Source organism: Vespa crabro, chromosome 6 (assembly GCF_910589235.1).
Source record: "Vespa crabro chromosome 6, iyVesCrab1.2, whole genome shotgun sequence".
Classification (NCBI taxonomy): Eukaryota; Metazoa; Arthropoda; class Insecta; order Hymenoptera; family Vespidae; genus Vespa; species Vespa crabro.
This window is the reverse complement of record NC_060960.1, coordinates 2,814,384-2,829,338: the sequence shown is the minus strand read 5'-3', so window position 1 is coordinate 2,829,338 and position 14,955 is coordinate 2,814,384. Positions and strand designations below refer to the sequence as shown.

Genomic DNA, 14,955 nt, shown 5'->3' with positions numbered 1-14,955 from the left:
ATGCGTGCATGTGATATATGATATATGTGACTCTATATGAAAAGTAACATCACGATATGATCATCTTGACGATAAGTGATCTCAAATACCCTCAAACAAATCTATTTGAAAATAGAAAGAGAAAGAAAATAAGGAAAAAAGAAATAAAGAAGAGAGAAAAAAGTAAGAAAAAAACACTTCGTACATCCAGGATTACAGATTTATATCTCATCTCCGAAGCTTTTAACGGATGTGACAACATGTTCAAACAACTGACTATGAAACCTGGCTTGCTTCTTTTTTTATATACGCATGGTCTAAAACGAAATCGCATTGCCGTCTTTATTTGATTAATATCCGACCATACAGAGACTGTTATTAGTCTCCTACGTATACGGATTTTTTTATCCCATCGCGGTATTCGACCAACCGAGCGAAGCAATTCCGGCATCGCTATTGTCGCCGCAACTCAATAGTGACGTCCAACGTATGTATATATGTATGTATGTACGCATGTATATACGCATGTATATACGTATGTAGATATCTGCTGACGTTACCCATGCGTGAACATTCGCTGAAAAGCGACATTTTTGTGAACATAGATACAGTTAAGGTTGGGGATCTTTTTTCTCTTGGTTTGAAAATAATATAACAGAAAAGCGCTAATCTTCATAACAAAATTACAAATTAAAATTGTAATTATAATACCAATTACAATTACAAAATTGTAATTGTAATATCTATTACAGCATTGTTGTAAAAAATATTGATCGAAAATTTTAAAGATCATGTTTTCTCATGTCTTCCTTTTCTCTATTTTCTTAATTTATTCAATATAATAAAATCATTAATATAGTCCCAAAATGATATCTTTAAAAAAAGAAAGAGCTTTGAAATGACTTTTAACAGATAAGGGCTAATATATATTACTAAACACAAGCGAAACAAATTAGACTACATCTGCAAATATTAAGTGTTACGGGCTTAATTGTTTCTTTTTTCTTAATTATTTTAATATAATAAGGATTCGTAACAAAAATACAACATAAAAATAAGTTAGATAATATTTTTAAATGTTATAGATAGAACATACGTTTCCATTTTTTTTTTCTTAATATATTCAATATAATCAGATAATTAGCATAGATTCAAAATGTTATTATAAGAAGATTATAATGAGAGGACCTAATAAAAAAAAAGATCTAATCACCGTAAAAACTGTAAAAAAAGAAAAAAAGATAACATTAACATTATAAAGTTAATGCCAACGTTTTTAAGGCTTCGTTTTTATAAGAAAAAAAATGTAACGTTCGAACTTACGATCCATGGGATCGTTCCGTGAAGCCATTTGACGAGATTTAATGATATTCTTATGCGCAAACGGCGTGCGACAAGGAAAGTGCAAGGGGAAAGAAAAAAAAATATTATATCTCGAATCATTGATTTTTATCAATGAAAAAAAAGACGAGAAAGAGCGTAAAGAGTAGAAACGCGTATGGTCTTATCATCAGAATAGGAGGGAATAAGAGATAGGGGGAGAGAGAGAGAGAGAGAGAGAGAGAGAGAGAGAGAGAGAGAGAGAGAGAGGTGTAAAACGAATCGATGGGGAAAAGGGGTTGGTTTTTTAAACTCGTTTACTTTCTTATCGGAGGATTGACTTTTTTTCACGTTTTCTTTTGGATTTTCCCGTATGTTCTTTTCCATTTTGAACGTGAGAATCGTTTTCTCTCTCTGTCTGTCTTTCTCTCTCTCTCTCTCTCTCTCTCACTCTTTCTCTCTCTCTCTCTCTTTGTCCCTAACTCTATCTCTCTCAATCTCTTTCTTTCTTGATCGGAGATCAAAATCTTACCTTCTACATGAAATAGATGCGTCACGAGAGATAATAGGATTTTATCGAGTAAAAAAAAAAAGAAAAAAAAGGAAAAGAGAGAGAGAGAGAGAGATAAAGAGGATGATTTCGTGAAAGAAAAAAAAAAGAGAGAAAGAAAAAACCGAAGAAAGCTGTTGCTAAATTATTTGGTATATAAAATAGGAAATGATGGCTATTTTCTCGTACAGCCTTTGTACTCAAAGATTGTACGACATTCTTCCTCGAGGGTGCGTCGTACAATACTGTAAGCTTTAAGAACTTACAAAGAAATATCGATCATCGTTGGGGAAAAATACTTTTGTCGTGGTTCGACACTAATAGATATCGAAAGAAATTTTTGTTAAAAAATTTCATGCATATAAGTGACGTCTCTCAATAAAGAATAAATCCTTTCGCATGTACTAAAAACGACGTATAAGTATTTTTAAGTGTTAAAAAAAAAAAGATTTTAATTTAATCGTTTGCGCTATGAAAATCATCGATGGTAAAACAATACTATTTTTTCCCCCGTAAAATTATTAAGTTAATTAATAAAACACAAATCATTAGAAAAGAGTATTATTAAAAAAGTTCTCTGAAAAAAAAAATATATATGTATGTATTTTAACACAAGATATCAAAAGTTATAAAAAGTCAGGATTGGCCGAAAGTAAATTATGAAAATAATTATAAGACAAAGGATTAATATCTTAATAGAAATTAACGATGAAACGAATCAAAGTCGAAAAAATTTTCCAAATAAATGTAAAATAATATAGTTAAATGTAAAAAAAAATCATGGTCCATTATGTTTATACAACAAAAAAAAAAGACGGCAGATATGCATTATCGAACATCATACTAATCTTCATTGGAAATTTTCATTCCTTCTTTGTTCAACCGACTTACACTACACAGAATCGTATCATAAAGGCAACCGCATTTTCTAGGGTGAAAGGAAAGCGGAAATACCGTTTGTCTAGAGTCACTTGGAAGACCTCCATTATGGTCAAGCAGTACTGCGCTTTTAAATTCAGGATTTAATATTAAGTTTCCGCAGTTTTCCGCCGGGACGACAAAACTAGAGAACGGTTATAAAAAGCGTATATATCTTTTTGTTTCTCCCCCTACGGCTACAAAAAACAGATAGTAAGAGTAATATCAATTCTCTAAGATAAATATTATTTCTCATTTTCTTCTTCTTCTTTTCCTTTTTTGATTCAAACTATCTTATTTTTGTCAAACCTTCTTATTATGCAAAAAGAAAAAAAGCAAGAAAGAAAGAAAAGTAAAATATGGTTTTATTTACAAAAATCACGTTGGAGAATCAAATTAGGAATTCAATCATGTACGATAAAAATACATTTAAATAGATTTTAAGTTACAAAAATTCATTCAGTATTTCGTTACAAATAAGAAAAATAAATAATACGTGTAATATCGATCCTCTAACGAAAATAAGAGTAAAATATACATATATTTTTTTCTTTTTTTCAAGTTTCAATGTCCCCTTGATAATTACTTTTTCAATGTGCTATATAAATAAAATAAAATATCGTTATTTACAAAAATCACGTTGAAAAATCAAATTAAAAGTTCTAACATGTTGGTAAAAATTCATTTAAATAGATTTTAACGTATACATTCAATATCTCCGATAACGATACATTCAATATCTCCAAATGGCTACAAAAAGTAAATAGTACCTAACAAACATATCTAATATCGATTCTCCAAGCGTAATATATCTATTTTTTTTTCCAAATGAACTCATACACATTTTTCACACTTTTTCATATTTTCTTTTTTAACAAATTATACAAAATAAAGTATATTCGTTATTTACAAAACGATTAGGAGTTTAATCACGTTGATAAAAATTTATTTGGATAGATTTTAAAATATGAACACGTTCAGATAATTTCTTGTTTCCGATTTTCCACTTTAAAATCTCCAAAATCGCATGACACTTTCGTTCCACGCTAACTGCGGATTCTTGGACCATGCTCTCGTGAAACTGGCATTTTACGCTTGAAACTGTTACAGATGCTTTTCGAATATTTAAGCAGCTTCTTAGCGCAATACGGATTTAAAAGCGCAATATGCGCGCGCGCGCGCGCCTGTGTGTGTATGTGTGCGTGTATATATATATATATATGTATTATAACATATTTTATACATATATGTATAAAGACATGTGTTACACCATATAAAGTCTTTGTTGCAGATAAAACTTATCTGCAATCCTTATCGAAGAAGATAAATATATATATATTATTTTTTAAATAAATCAAGTTTTTTTCACATCTAACAATTGAAATTTACGCATACGTTTAGCATCAATTAACACGTTAATTCCAAGAGGATAACATCAAATCTGACTGCTTGCGATCATAGCCTAACGAATTATGGGATTACGACTTGCAGCAGGTGAGTGATAAAGCGATCATCTATAGGCTCCATTTATTGGTCAGTCAATTGACTGATTAAAGGGAGTAATGCATTAAGGGCCTACGTTCACGAGGCTCTTTCTTCGTTACGATGTTGTATAAAGCATTACAAACGATTTTAAAGCAGAAAATACTGATAACAAGAAATACTGATCTCTTTAATACGAAAAATCAAGCAAAATAAAAATTGTTTGTAACGAGAATAAAAACAGAAATCAATTTACATACTTTCGATTTGAGTAAAAAATATGTTTCTTCATCTTTGTTTGTTATCGCTAATACCCTAATAATATACAAGATTTTACTCGGGAAAGATCTTTTAAATAATCTTTTCTTCTTTTTTTTTTTTTTTCTTTAACGTTTCTACGCATACAATGCATCTATACATATTTTAATAAAGTTCACAAAATTGTCTCGCGAAATTATCAAACTGAATCCTTTCGTCCTGTCAGCGAATTTTCGAAGAGAAACTTTAACCGCAAACTTTCCAACTCCCTTTTCCAACCCGGATTTTCCATTTCTCGCGGATGTCAACATTTCTTCCATCACAGAGCATACATATCTTGTCATTTTTCCTTCGAAAATCGATGCTGAATTTCATTTGAAAGGTATAAACTGATCACCGTAATCTAAATAGAAATCTTATCAAAGTGGCAAGAAAACTTAAAAGGAAAAGGACGGGAAGGAAAATATTTCCGAGATATAAATATAAACGAAAATGGAAAAATTAAAAAAATAAACAAATAATCAAATAAATAAATAAAAGACAAAAATAAAAGTCGACATTCTCTCTGATTTTTCTTCACGTGTGTTCAAAATAATAATCGAAAGAGATCGACTAGAACATATCCGTAATCGGCGTATCGCGGGCAAAACTTTCACCGCTCACATTTAAACGAGTTACGTCGTCGCGCGGCGTAAACACGAGGGCGTTCCAAAAACTCACAACTAGGTTAACCATGACTACCTCCCTCTCTCTATCTCTCTCTCTTTCTCTCTCTTTCTCTCTTTCTCTCTCTCTCTCTCTCTCTCTCTCTCTCTCTCTCTCTCTGTCTCTCTTTTTCTGTCTGTCTATCGGGATGCGCGGGACGATAATAAATCCATGAAAGATTCGAGCGAAACTGTAAGAACAAAGTCTTTACATATTTTTCCTTTAAGAATAAAGGATACTTTGATCTAAAAAAAAAAAAAAAGAAGAAAACACGTGAAGAGAGAAAGAGAGTAGTTGGAATGAAAAGTAAAACATAATAAAAAATAAAACAGAAGTGAAAATAAATACAAAAGAACAAGTTACTCACTTGTAGATACGCTGTGTGATGTCCACTACGACGACGACGACGACGACGTTGTCGACGTGGTGGGCGACAACAGCGGGTAGAAGAACCCGAACGACGAGATGGACGTATCAACGCGTAAGGGTAAAACGCGTCGAGATTATAACCTTAAATTCCACCGTGTAGAAGGGTGTTCTGCGTAGAGCTGTGCTGCCTCCTGCCGCGGCAACGAGCTTCCAACGGTGGCAGCTGGAGATGGTGGTGGTGATAATTGTAGTAGTGTAGTAGTAGTAGTAGTAGTAGTAGTAATAGTGGGAGAGCATCGACACGCGCGCGTGTGTCACGCAATAAAGAAGAATAAGAATAAGAAGAATAAAGTATCAAATAAAAATTAAATATGAAAACGCGACACGATAGACTTTGGGCAATGCGTTGTTTCCGCTAATACTACTAGAACTTCTGTTTTTCCTTCTGTTGTTATCTATGCTCGACCGTTGACTCAAAATGGAATGACACCTTGTCGGCGATTCTTGCGACGATTCTTGCGCGACGGCTGTTGCAGTGGAAGAACAAAATCTAGAAGAATTGTAGGAGGAAGCGGCAGCAAAGAAGAAGAAGAAGCGCGCTCGTTCGTGGCGTCGAGACGACTGTCGAGTGTCGCACCGTGCACCGTGCGAAGGGGCGGCTTTCTCGCGACGACGACGACGACGACGCGTTCTCGAGTGTGGCGCGAGCGACGAACGTGCACGAAGCGCGATGATACGCGACGACATCGACAACGAGAACCGTCCGGCACTACTACCCCTGTTTTTCTTCCCTTTTCTCTTTTGATCTCCTCCAAACAATATATACTATATATACATATATATATATATATATATATATATATATATATATATATATATGTCTGTATGTATGTGTAACAAATTCGTATTTTTAACGAGGACGATGAAAAGCGAATTTGACGTAAACGAAGACTACGACGACGACAACGACAATGACAACGACAACGACAACCACAACGACGACGACAACAACGACGACGACGACGACGATGACGATGACGACGACGATAAAAATAGAAGAAACGAACACGTCGTCTCGCCGAGGACGAGACGAAGAGTAGTAGCGTGCGAGCGAGCAAGCAAGGAGGAGAGGCACGAAGCCTCGAAAACGTCCTGCTGCTGCTGCTGCTGCTGTTGTTGCTGCTGCTGCTGCTGCTACCTACCACCACCGACACCGCCCTCGCAATCTGGCGCTTCCACGCACCTCGGGCGCGGCAGAAACGCGCCGACGCGACGCCGCCTCGCAAATACGCAAGCGTCCCAGCCAAAACACGCCGAATACCCCCGGTTTCTCTTCCCTATTTATCCTTCGCCCCGTCCCTCCCTGGCCCATTTCGAAATTACCGCGCTATTCGACAGAGAGCGCCACATTCACCGACTCGCCCACTCTCCCGCCTCTTTTTTCAATTTCGAAAGAAATTTCATGAATTATAAAGTATTTAAAAATCAAAGAAATGAATTTCGCGTTTAAATAGGCTGAATTATTTATTTCTATCGTTTGCCTTATAAACGTCATCGTACCACGAGTAAATCGTCGAACTTGGGAAAATCAAAGATTTCATTTAAACGCGTTTGTTTTACATTATTGTTTCATATTGATATTCGTCATTGGTTTCGTGCCCCACGGGGTTTAAGACGATGGACAAGTTTTGACTTATGAAATTCGCGACAGATTAAACATTATAAATAGTACGGTAAAAGAATCAACAAGAACTAATGAAAAAAAATTTATCCAAAATTTTGTAAACTTTCGAAGATCGCAATGCAGTATATTATTTCAATTGATCTCTTGATTTTAATTCCCATCGACTTTGCAAGATATAAAAGGAAGTAAAATATTTCTTTCTAATATAATTTTAATTATGATCTAACCATGAATTATGATATTCATGTAATCTATATGGTATTATATTCTTTCGTTAGGCAACTTTAATGTAAATCGAAATACAAAAAAATGCCATTCAATTTCAATCTTTACTATTTTTTAAAACGAAAAAAAGATCGGTCTAGAAAATGTCCATCCTATTGGCCGATCGAACGAGGATCATTGCGATTTATAGATCATAACAAGAAAGAGCTGAAACTTTTTTGTTTGTTTTCCAAAGAATTCAAAGTCCTTAAGGGAAAAAACGAGGCTAATTTTGTGACAGTTCGAGAGGGACCTCCTAGACAATGCAGATTCAATTAAAGTCTCCTGAGCGCGAAACTTTTCCAATCAAAGTGGTACATGCTCCGTGGCCTGTTCTTTTCTACAGATGAACCAAAGCAGAAGCGAAAGTCCTTCTGTCCACAAGACTTTTTTCCAATGAAATTTTCTTCCGAAGACCTAACGTGAAAGGATACGGTTATATTCTACGACAGCCGTCAGCTCAACAGCTTTCGACTTCGACTGATTTCCTCGAACTTTCCTTTTTAATACACTCTTGAGACTTAAGAAACTCTAATGAGCATTAATAATAAAAGGTTTTCATGTAAGACTTTTATTTAACATGAAATCAATTAGATTCTAAGAACAAAATTTCTCATTATCAAAGATCCCATCTAAAAAGATTAAAAAATTACTTACATTTTATTCGATTAAAATGAAAAATCAGAAATTACCTACCATAAAATAATCGATTTATGACATAGTCTGATTCTTACGTAACTCTTAAAAATTTTTAATTGTACGGGAGAAACCAAACGGCTTCTTCGCATTACCTAAGAATTTTCATTCCTATTCCCGATAATAATCTTGTCTTATTTAATCATCATTTTTCAAAATGGTTACTTACCGTGATACCCTTATACAATCGACAGGTGTTAACGAGAAGTGAAAATGAAAGTAATAACGTTTTATTATTTAAAAATGCTTTCCACAATGCCAAGCGTAATTTTGATGATACATACTATAAATACGTACATGGAGGTTGCGTTCTGACTGTTATGGTTGCTAGAGTAACGACAAGCGATAGATCAAACCGTTTTCACCGTTAAAAACGTTTCTCAGCAACCACTCCACTTGGTGAAGTTTATGGTGCTCGTATAAAACGTTTGTTATATCGAAATCGATCAGTATATGATATACATCACAAAAATGTTTATTTTATTTTGGATATCTCGAAATTCGTCAAAGTAAGTAGAATCATTCGTATTCGAATCGATTCGATTAATCATACGATCGACGTAATTCAATATTGTATGTACGTACATAAATTAATCTCGCGCGCGCGCGCGCACACACACACATACGCACACACAGACACGTACAAAAGATATAAATTTCTTCGTAAAATTGTAAAAATCACGGATTAAACGTTGCACATTAAAATGAAAGGTCTCATTATTCGTTTCTCGGGAAACGTAAAGGAACTTTTGAAATACTGTAGCGAACTATACATAGAGATGAACGATAAAAATAATAAATAAACGGTAGAGTAGCAAAAATCGAAACGAGATGGCTTTCTCACGAAGTATACGGAGGTATGATAAATTGGCTCGTTCGTTGAATTTAACAGATATGTAGGATGTGTGTATGCGCATGATGCCAGTTATATTCAATTACTCGGCGCAAAATCAACCGAATAAAATTTTGTTGAAATGTAAGAGCTATCTATGTACGTATATACAAATATTTCATTTAATGATTTTACAAGCTTTTTAGAACACGTCAAGATCAAGAAGTATTTCACTAATGATCGGCATCGATCGACTTGTTGAATTTCTTTAAATTAAGAGAAAAAGAGAGAGAGAGAGAGAGAGAGAGAGAGAGAGATCGATTAATTGGACGGTACTCGATGGCCGAAAAGAAAGTAAATAATTTATCCGAACTTTCCTCTTCAAAAGTGGCTGCTCTTTCGATAATATTCGAAGACTGCACGAATGCGCTCGTTATTTATCAAAAAACTCTCAAACAGATTTTTAAGCGATCGAAGAACACGACCGTCCCTTATATTCTTTACGAACTCGAGTATGTTCCTATATTAAATAAAAATAATATCGCATAATATCTCTTACAAGACAACATTATATTTTTTTCTTTTTAATTTTCCCTTATAGAAATTTGGAAACAACAGACAAGCAAGTACTTAATGAAGATATGAAAAAAATGATAAAAGATATGCAGGAACAAGCTACATATAACAAACTACATAACGATAGGTTTAAACGATAATATAAATTTTTATTCTTTAATTCTCGTCTAAACTCGTTGACATTAATTTTCTTTTTGTATAATTTCGTTCGTTTCTTTTTCTTTTTCTTTTTCTTTTTTTCGATATTTCTGAATAGCCTATACATAAGAGGAATTATGGAGGAATTGAAGGAAGAAATACGCGAATATGGTAGTTTCGATGTGTTGACCAAAGAAATTGAAAGAATTGTGACCCAGAGAAAAGAGGAGGAGACTTTATTCGAGGAATACACAGCGATGAAGAAAACTGCAATGAAGCTTCGACAAACTATCGCCAACGAAAAAATGAGCAATGAAGCGGAGAGAACCCGTCTAAGGAATATACTACTCGACTTAAAGGTATTATGTTAGAACAAAGAAAAAGTTCTTTCGTATCCACCCACTTGAAACTCCTCCTTTCTTTCCAATGCTTGTTAGAATGAAAATGAAAAACTGAAAATAGTTAACGACATTGAACATAAATATTCGAGTAAGTGGAATAAAGCTAAGTGTCAACAAAATTCGATCAAGTGTAATGAAGAATGGAAAAGATTTAAAAAAACGCTCGATGATCTTCACGAACGTGAAAAAATGGAAGAAATGGTATTTACCGAATTGATTACGTTTCTTATCCAGGATATCGCGGTGAGTATGAAAGTATTTTAAATATTTTTAGATGCCATATGTTGTATATATATTATATTGTATATACAAACTCTCCCCGAGTTAAATGGCTGAACTTGAAATATGAATTTAGGATCTCAGAATAAGAAAAATTTTCCTCTGGAAGTATGTCCGCAAATGTTTTATTCAAGAGATATTGACTTATAAAGTTTATAAATAAATATTGTCGAAATGTCTTTTTCTTATTCTTTTTATTATTTTTGTAGAAAAAAAGAAAGCTTGATGCTCATCAGATTTAATTCCCATTAGATACGTTTTTTATTAGATGCTTTGAATCAAATGTGTACGAAGTGCCTACTAATGACCTTCAATCATTAAAAGGAAAAATAATGTATAATATATATATACATATATATAAAAGATGAATCATTAACTACTATATTACCACGTTAAATATGGTACAAATACAATAATGCATATAAATACGTGTCCATTTGCGAAAAAAATATGTAATATATAATTTACCTTGAACCATTTCTTCTTCTTATATTTTTTTCTAATTTCAATAAAAAAGAAAAAGAAATATTTGTAAATAATTTTTTGACATTGTATTCTAATACTTTTTTATTCAGAATTGCACAAAAAAATCATTTTATGCAAAAACAATTGTAGAATTCCATTTAAAAAATATCGATCAATCTCGAAATCTCATAAAAGAATGAACTTGAAAAAAAATTTGTTCAATCGTCAGATGTTTTTTTCATAAAACCAAAAATATATGATAATAGTTATTGACTCATTCTATATAATGGAAAGAAATATATATATATATATAAAATATACAAGATGAAAATATTTAAATAAAAATATCTATATCTTAATCTGCTTATATATACATAATAGTACTTAGTAAAAAGAAACAATTTTGAACACATATTGTTTATTGATACATGATGTTCCCATTTAAACGCTCGATCCTGATCAATTATGATATATATGTACATACTTATAGATAAATAAAGTATATTTTTACAAAATTACAGAGTATCGAAGAAAAGATCGAAGAATGGCAGAGACGGTACGATCAAGAGAAGAAAATTTATGAGAAGGAAATCTGTGAAGTGAACATAGAGATAGAAACTTGACAAAAAGACTTAGCTGAACTTTCACAAGAGGTAATGTTTTCGTTCTAAACATAGAAAAGAAAGAGGCTGTCTTATTCCCGACAAAGACCTCAAACACAAAGAAAAATAGAAAAATAGTTCAACTACAGATGGCCACACGATGTCTCGTTGATTCTTATGGGAACATTTTGCATATATAATACTTTCAGCCAATGTTTCAATAAAAATTATAGATCGAAACGAACGATTATTGTACTTCGAAAAAGATGATTATCGACATATATATATATATATATATATATATATATATATATATATATATATATTGTGAAGATTATCGATCATTGTAAAAAATCAAACTCGACATTATGTTACTCGGCATATCGCAAAAATTTTACTTATACGAGAATCGATAAACTTCGCTGGAAAACTCGTTCGTGACTATTTCGAATCGAGCGATATCCATAATTTTATGTTTAAGATCTAAGAAACACGCTTGAAACTCTTTCACGAAGCTTTACGATTAACTCTTACGGTTTTTTTATCGTCATTCTTACGCGTGTGAATTTCAAAATGCAAGACACGTATATCTATTTATAATACATACACACGTATTTATATAATATATAAAAATAACTAATTATAAGATTATACTAAATTCTACGTACTTCACTTGTCGACTTAGAAGAAATTTCACCGCGGCTACAACAATTTATACACAAGAGTACAAGCGAGAGAGCTTAAACACTTGTGGCATAATCGAATTCAAGACAACGTATTCTCAATATGAACGAGTCATGTGTTATATAATATTATTATTAAAATAACGATATATCTAAAATAATTAATGAAGAAATTTATAAAGACAAGAATAAACAGTTTAAATAGTTAATGAATAATTTACGTTTTTCATAATAACATACGCGTATATTATCACTTGAGCAATCACGAATAATTGTGACAGATGGCATGAAAAAAAGAAAGAAAGAAAAGAATAAAAAGAACGAGTAGCAATTCCAATATTCTCACTCGTCTCTAACGAAAGCTTAACGTCCCAATTAATTATTATGCGGTGATACGAAAACACATTGAAATTCGTCCTATTAATTTTCTATTACAGTATAAAGAAAAGCAAAAATTTATAGACGCTTACCTCGCGGAAAAGGAAGCATTGAAAAAACAGAAGAAACACGAACAGCATGTGCAAGAATGTGCCATCAGGATCCAAGCTTTGTGGCGTGGTGTTATGGTGCGCCGGAAGTTGGGTCCGTATCGACCTGAAGAGAAAAAAAAGAAACGTCAACTTAAAGCGAAGAAATAACTCTCTTTCGGTTGGTTGAACACTTCAGTGCTGAATACTGACGATTAGAGAAGACAGAATTTACTTAACGCTAGCGTACTCCCTCTTTTGTTTACACTTGGAAAGGTAAGGAAGTTTCTTTAAGTCTCAACGTACGTTGACCAAACTAAATTTAGAGAAGATAAACCTTTCGTATGGCAAATAAATTATTTTATATTCTAGTTAAATCTATTAGAATTTCATTAAGATGATTGTATTTATCTAGGTTTTGTAAAATAATTGGTTTAATTGATATTTTGTTAATATAATGGCGATAATAATACATTAAAGTAACAACTTCTAACATATAAATATGTATCTACGATATTTCGTGATTAGAAATAAATTTTCATTTCATTCGCTAAACTATTTAAATGAAATTAATTCATATCTCTTAATTATACGAATACAGTCCATAAAACGTTATATACATTGAACATAATATATTTCTATTTTAAAGTTTCACTCGGACTTCATGTTTTTTATCATTTTACAAATAAAAATAACGAAACCAACTGAAGCTTCGTATCTTTGGGAGGCGTTTTCTAAGATCCTCATATTTCTTTATTTTTCGCACGATGCAAATAGGGAATGGTCTTCGAGTCTCGAGTATTGTTCACGCAAGAATCTCATTTCCCGTGCAACACTTCCTGAATTCTGCAGCGGTCGAGACCGCATAGAACCTGTAATAGTCCGTGCGGCGACTGCGGCACGAAACTTCGTCTATATGTACGTGTAAATCTATAAATGTATATGTCTACGTATATAGAAAATATATATATATATATATATATATATATATATATCGTAGCGTAGTTTGGAAGAACGTTAGCAAGCTGCATAACGACCCTTAATTCCGATGTAAAAGTTATAAGGTTAATCTCCGAGTGACGTATCGAAGTTTTAGTGTAACTATTTTTTTTTCTTTCCTTCTTTCTTTTCTTTTTTACTTTTTATATTCGCCTACTTTTATTATTTTTCTCTCGATGATTTATACTCCAAAATACGATCCATTTTTTCTTAATCCTTCCGGAGCTCCGAACACGGAAAATAGAATAAATGATCATCAGAAATGATGATTACTGACGGATGACGTATATAAATCTCGAACGATGACATTTAAAAGAGATGAAAGTACTTGTTACGTTCTTGTAGCAAAGAAAACGATACACACATATACACACCTTGGTCATCGTCAACGACGGACGATGCATTTTCCTTCATGAGAAATTCACGAACCTTCTAACCTACTCCGTTTGAAAGCATGCAAGCTCACTCCCGTGACCGTGCGCGGCCAGGCACCTCCTTAGATTACGATATAAGGAATGGGTAACCCGATGTGGCGGTGCACGCACCCGATAGTAAACTCTGTATGCATAATACTTTCCTATGCTACCTTTGCTCTATAGAGAGTTCAAAGGTCAGTTATTTTACACGTTCCCAAAACTTCGAATAACGGATACGTATCGAGTTTTACGAAGTTACAAAAATTTATCTATCCTTACCAATAAATCGATTTAAAAATTTTAATGAAATTTGTTACGATTCTCAACGGACAATATTTCAAAAAATAATTAAACATTATTAAACGAAAATACTTTAACGTTAATAGATTACAATTATGACAGTAGATATACGTTTCATTATAAAATATATTTTTTCAATAAGTACTTTATTTTATTTTTATTTATTTATTTTTTTCTATTATGTAATATTTATGGATCATTTACGTTGGTTAAACCGTTAGCCAATAAAATCCTTTTAACCGATATTTCCGTGAAATTTGTTTAATTCAACCGTGAGCCACAATCCACGATATTATCAATTGCGATAACGAGCCACCAACAGTAATCCATATACCGTATACGTAATACGTATACCTCATGGTTCTCTCTCTCTCTCTCTCGCTTTCGTTCCCTCCCTCTTACTGTTTCTCACATATTATATATATAGAGTTAACCGCGTATGTATACCTAGGTACGGAGATTCATTGTGTTGCACCTTGATACTCCGTTATCTCCACGATTCTGGGTCAACTACAGAGAGGGAAAAGCTAGTCACAGAGTTAGAAATGTGGTAGAAGGCAATGGATGAGAAT

General features: G+C 32.9%; 2 protein-coding genes across 5 annotated transcripts in view; one reads left to right on the top strand and one right to left on the bottom strand.

The window, feature by feature from the left end:
• LOC124425152 (acetylcholine receptor subunit alpha-like) overlaps positions 1–12,782 on the bottom strand; it is a 100,143-nt gene extending 87,361 nt beyond the window's left edge. The window contains exons 1-2 of one of the 4 annotated variants that reach the window (XM_046965096.1): positions 6,072–6,370; positions 5,580–5,804 (exon numbers count right to left, since the gene is read on the bottom strand). The gene's annotated coding sequence lies outside the window, so the exon portion shown is untranslated. Of the gene's footprint in view, positions 1–5,579; positions 6,372–12,671 lie in introns of those variants that run through there. The other 3 variants (XM_046965097.1, XM_046965098.1, XM_046965095.1) reach the window with 3 other exon arrangements.
• Positions 7,141–12,839, top strand: LOC124425154 (dynein regulatory complex protein 9). The gene is given in 8 exon segments (XM_046965102.1): positions 7,141–8,091; positions 8,420–8,734; positions 9,264–9,569; positions 9,659–9,760; positions 9,890–10,130; positions 10,209–10,415; positions 11,438–11,569; positions 12,639–12,839. Coding segments are annotated over 6 exon segments (1,056 nt in total). The 5' UTR covers positions 7,141–8,091; positions 8,420–8,734; positions 9,264–9,396.
• Positions 12,840–14,955: the final 2,116 nt, after the last annotated feature.